This window comes from Sesamum indicum, linkage group LG10 (genome assembly GCF_000512975.1).
Source record: "Sesamum indicum cultivar Zhongzhi No. 13 linkage group LG10, S_indicum_v1.0, whole genome shotgun sequence".
In the NCBI taxonomy this organism is placed as follows: domain Eukaryota; kingdom Viridiplantae; phylum Streptophyta; class Magnoliopsida; order Lamiales; family Pedaliaceae; genus Sesamum; species Sesamum indicum.
Window position 1 is genome coordinate 3,151,185 of NC_026154.1, and position 5,735 is coordinate 3,156,919.

Sequence of the window (5,735 nt, forward strand, 5' to 3'; positions counted from 1 at the left end):
TTAGCCATGGCCATGTTCAAGGCAATTGAGGCTTACCTCCAAGCCAACCCAGAGGCTTAAATGCTGATCATCACGTTGAACTTTTCAATATACAATAACTAGCTACCTGTGTAATATTTTGTTTGTTTGGAAGTACTTATGTTGCACTTTCTGTATTCAACATATTTTGTACTTTTGTGTTGTAATCTTTCTTCAAAGTTGGTTTCCCTATTTCATAATGAAAATTGTTACCATCACAACCTGTGAATTCTGCCATTATTAATTAGGGTAAATTACAAAAGACTGTCATGAAGTCTAGCATCATTATAGACACATTGTTGTTTAGGTTATCACTATCCTACTAATTTTAACGATTGTCTGACAAATTTCATTAGCATCTGTTTAGTTTTCATCCATTTTTTGTAGTAAACTAAACAAAATGCCCTTGTGGATTATGAATTATAGTTTTACTTATTTTTTAAAATGTTCTAAATTTTTTATTTTGGACTAAGTGAATAATTCCTTTATAGTTTTTTAAATTTTCCGTCCACCTCCTCCGTTTTTTTACAATTTTTTTTAGGAAAAAAAAATACAGTAATGGTAAAGTTGATAATTCCAAACCTTTTATCTAAAGATTACATAATAGCCCATTGATACCAGACCAACATCCAAATTGAAAAAATATTCATAATAATATCAAACCCTATAAAAACTCGTTGTAATTTACCATATTAATTATTACTTTGTCTCAATCTTCTCAACATTCAGTACTAAGATATATTTTTCTTTGCTAGTGTCATTAAATAATTCTACACCAACTTAATTATTTTCTGGTTTTGTATTCAGTATAAGAAAAGAAAATTGACCAAACTGAAAATTAACTGTGGGAAGTCGGAGAGCAGTCTATTATTGAGTGCTCTAATCAAATTTGGAGGAACATTATGTGCTCAATCACATCAAAGCCTTTTAAGGCGGATTGCATTTGCTTCCTCTAAGTGTATAAAAAATTATCTTATTTATTTTATTTACAAAAATATTATGTACGCATAGTATGTATATATTAAAAAAAAATTAAAATTTACTCCTTCGCAGTATAAAATATATGCAAAAATACCTTGTTATAATTTTATTTTAATCGAAATACCTCCCTATGTAATTCGAAAAGAAGCAAAAGACCCCTATACGAGAGCTGGTATAATACACAACCTTATCTCGCCTGGCCGTCTCGTCACCCACCTCCAGTTCCTTGCTTGGCCGACCCCTCACCCCTCCATCTCTGCCCGCCCCCATTTTCACCTAGTCTCCCCGCCAAACCCAACGCCTCCGCCCCCTCCATTCTATATATATATATTTAAAATATATTGTTTAACTTTTAATTGTATACAAAAATTTAAATATAAATCTTTGATTTAAATTAAATAAAATCTACACCAATAATTCACTAAATACATCTGAACTATAGATTGGAATTAAGATTTAACGATATTTAAATAAGGGTGTAAAAATTATTTTTAATTAAAAAATAAAATAAATTGAAAAAGGCACGTGTGGTACTCAGAATGCGTAAGAGGAGTTTTTTGTACCATTTTAAAAAATATAAGGATATAATTTGACTCTTTTCTCTTTACATGGGGTAGTTGGAACATCTCTCATATCCCCGTTATTAGTTCACGGATTGTTTCTTCTCATGATCATGACTATATACTTCAAATAGTTGAATTGTTTGAACCATAGCTGATCAAAATGGTTTGGAATGATAGCAGACAATGTAGAGGTAGCAGACTAGTCGAAAACGGAATGCGGCCATATCTGCCTTCACACACTATAGCTTGAACTAACCTCATTATTAAAGTAGACAAAAGGAATTGACTTCAATTCAACAATTTTGTGCTATAATCGTACCATTGAATAGAGAAAGGACATGGATTTCTGGCACTATGTCATGCAAGAGAACATGGGAGCTAACACTATAAATACCACCCCTGCTTCTTCCCATTTCCCATCGCAATATCCAGTATTACATCTTCCTTCTTATTCCATTTTCTCTAAGCCACTTCCAGCTTAAAAATTCACAGCCATGGTTGCCATCACTTACGATATTGAGATTCCTTCCTCAATCCCAGCCGCCAAGATGTTTAAGGCTGTTGTTCTTGATGCAGACACTGTTATTCCTAAAATCATGCCTCAGGCTATTAAAAACGTCGAAATCTTGGAAGGAAATGGCGGAGTGGGAACCGTCAAGATCATCCATTTTGGGGAGGGCAGCCAGTATAAGAGCGCAAAGCACCGTGTTGATGCTATTGACACGGAGAATTTGACCCACAGCTACACCATTGTTGAGGGTGATGCTCTGACGGGCGTTCTTGAATCCATCACATATCATGTCAAGATTGTGCCGACAGAAGATGGAGGATGCATCTGCAAGAACAGGAGCATTTATCACACCAAGGGCGACGTTGAGATCAATGAAGAGAAAATCAAGGAAGGAAAGGAGAAGGCAATGCAGATGTTCAAGGCCATTGAGGCTTACCTCCATGCCAATCCAGATGCCTGAAAACCATCACTGCGACATGTTTTCGTTTGATGAATACTGTTACTTGTTTGATTTTTAGTTGTTCTTCTAAGCATGCATTTGAACATTCTGGTTATCATGAATAAGTTGTATTTTGCTCTAAACTCCGCTTCTCTCTATATGTTTCTATAAAGGTTTGAGAATTTTGTCAAAGTATTGGGTTCATGCATAAAGTAGTGTTATTTCTAATGGCAACAATGTAATTTATCATCTTGAATTTAAATTTTCATAAGTTCTTGAATTTTAAAATTGCATTAAAAGTATGAATTCTAAATTTTCATAAGTTCTTGAATTTAAATTGCATTAAAATTTCGTTCTCCATTGTGAAAAGACCCTCGTGCCCTTACTTAAGTAACTTTTCTAGTAATACTCAGAATTAGTATTAATAGAATAAAATACTATAAAAAATTTATTTAATCGTCCTAATACTTTTAAACTCCTTAGATAATGATAAATATATCCATTATAAAAAATAAATAAAAAAATAATTTTTCAACGTAATTAATTTTTTAGAAGAGACTTTTAAATAATTTTAAGAAAATCATTAAGGCACGGTAAAATTTAAAATGAAATAGCCTCAAAATAATATATAAAACACTAATATAAACTTAAAAAATTTCAAACAAAAATAAATCAATATCATGAAATTGGAAGTAAAACTTAAATCTTATTAACTAGAAGTGCTTTTGAAAATTAATATAATTTTAAGTAACCTAAAAATTAACGTCAAAGTAATCAATAAACATAAAAACATAAGTTTGTCGTTAGAAATAAAAACTGATTTCATGTAATCATGTTACGAACTAATATATCTAATTTATTAAATTCATGATCTCATATTTATTTATCGAATCTCAACCTTAATCTCTTAACTGAAATCTCATAGAATTAGTCCATGGGCATTTACTTAATTAGACATGTATATTGTATGTTTATATCATATAGAGTTGTATGTATTTCAGGAGTGATTTTAGGGATTTGGAGTGATTTTGGGGGATTTTTATTGAAGGTCAAGTTTTATTTTGTTTATATATATATTTGTACTGTGCTTAAAGAATATTCAATGAATTTTTTCCTGGCAAATTGTCATGTGCATATGAGACAAGCATGTATTATTGTATTAGACATGGTTCAAATTAATGGGTGATGTTTGATCGATTTTGGCCGATATGTATTTAAATCGGTGATAATATTTTTTGGTACCTACTATTCTCTAATTAATTATATTGTTGATAATATTAGATAATATTATCGAACGATAATGTTATATATCAAGAATAACATTTAATGCTATATCTATTAACAAAATATATATAAATATATGCTTTTGCAAAATCTGTAATATGATTTATTTATGTCATATACAATGAATAATTTTTTTGGTACTATTACTAAAAACTTATTTGGTGTTACACATTTAAATTTGACAAGTTTCGTCAAATTTTATTCTGAAACCCCTTTTAATATATGATAACAAATAGTCATTTACGTTATTTGTATTGATTTTGTAAGTTTACTTTTTCTTTTAATTTGCATCTGTCCCATATGTATTTACATTGATGAAAATAAAGTTATTTTAATTTATTTACCATTTCTGCTCTTAAATTAATTAATTTAAGTTAAAACTTAAAAGTCATAAGTAACTCCGTAGTAATTTATGCAGCTTAATTTTATATTATTAAGTTATTTTTCTAAACATCATTTCAATTTCTTTTCATTTTTCATTTTTATTTTTAGATATTCTCAATTTTTGTTACTGTTTAACTTACAATCTTCTCCATAATTTATTTTTAAAATATATAAAAGTGAAAAAAAAATGTAGTTGGAATATTTGAAAAAATAATTTAATATCCAGTAAGATGCGGAAAATTTATAGAGGACTGCTTATAACTTTTGATTTAAATCAACTTTATTTAAATAGTTTGAAAGCAAAAGTTGTAAAATAAAAACACTCTTTTTCGATTTATTTCCAGCAATAAGCTGATAAATATTTGTCTAATATTAACTGTTTAATAGAAATATTGTACTTTTAGTCCTATAGGATAAAAGGTTCAATACTTTGAGTCTTATGCTTTATGAAAATTTTAAAATGGTCCTATCATTAAAAAATACAACACAGTTAGTCCTCTAGTTTATGAAATTTTCAAAATAGTCCCAAAAATAATAAAACTGGTCACATCTAGTCCAATGTCCAAGATTCTGTCAAAAATTAGACTGCAAGAACACCTGCAATGCACGTGTCCGTTAGCTTGATTGTTCACACATACAACTGATGAACAAGCTCATCGCACGTGCCCATGTTGTCTATTTTTTTACAAAAAATTGAGCATGAGACCAAATATATCGAGTTTTCATAATTTTAGAACCATTTCAAAAATTCTAAAAAAGATAAAAACTAATTGCGATCGACTTTCCCGATCTTGAAAATCCCATAAAACCAAGAACTGAAAGGATGCCTATCCCATAAGACTAAAAATATGATTAATGCTTAAATTATCAACTCATAAGGGTCCTTCCGGTGTGTGAATAGAATCACATTCTATACATAGTTGAGGTCAACGTATTCGTGCTGTCATAATCAATTTTGAATATGATTAACAAGCAACTTGGCTGTCTACTGTCAAGTTTTACATATTAATTCACACACAAGAACTTTCCATCTTGAACTATAAATACCCCTTACTGCTTCTCATATCTCACACCACCAAAAGGCAAAGTAGAATCCGAGCCATTTGATCTCATTTTCCTCACCTTCATTTCTCTCAGACTTGTAAGATTTTAGCCATGGGTGCCATTACTTATGATATGGAGATTCCTTCCTCTATCCCAGCAGCCAAGATGTATAAGGCCGTTGTTCTCGACTCAGACACCCTTATCCCCAAGATCCTGCCTCAGGCTATCAAAAACGTCGAAATCTTGGAAGGAGACGGCGGTGTGGGAACCGTCAAGCTCATCCATTTCGGCGAAGGCAGCCAATACAAGAGCGTGAAGCACCGTGTGGATGCTCTTGACACGGAAAATTTGACTCACAGCTACAGCATTATCGAAGGTGATGATGCTCTGATGGGCGCTCTTGAATCCATCACTTATCATATCAAGATCGTCCCGACTGAAGACGGAGGATGCATCTGCAAGAACAGGAGCATTTATAACACCAAGGGCGATGTTCAGCTTAGTGAAGAGA

General features: G+C 31.3%; 3 protein-coding genes across 4 annotated transcripts in view; all 3 read left to right on the forward strand.

Moving 5' to 3' along the window:
* The window catches only part of LOC105171802 (major allergen Pru ar 1-like), a gene marked incomplete in the record, with an annotated part of 765 nt that extends 526 nt beyond the window's left edge, over positions 1-239 (forward strand). Inside the window, 1 exon segment of the mRNA XM_020697386.1 lies at positions 3-239. Coding sequence (XP_020553045.1) covers positions 3-60 — 58 coding nt within the window.
* Positions 1-2,709, forward strand: part of LOC105171804 (major allergen Pru ar 1-like) — a 6,975-nt gene extending 4,266 nt beyond the window's left edge. The window contains exon 2 of one of the 2 annotated variants that reach the window (XM_020697383.1): positions 2,446-2,648. In XM_020697383.1, coding sequence (XP_020553042.1) covers positions 2,446-2,533 — 88 coding nt within the window. In that variant the 3' untranslated portion in view covers positions 2,534-2,648. Of the gene's footprint in view, positions 1-1,972 lie in introns of those variants that run through there. The other variant, XM_011093034.2, reaches the window with a different exon arrangement.
* Positions 5,238-5,735, forward strand: LOC110012708 (major allergen Pru ar 1-like; the record flags this gene model as incomplete). The annotated part of the gene is given in 1 exon segment (XM_020697385.1): positions 5,238-5,735. A coding segment is annotated over 1 exon segment (400 nt), but the record flags the coding sequence as incomplete, so codon positions are not given.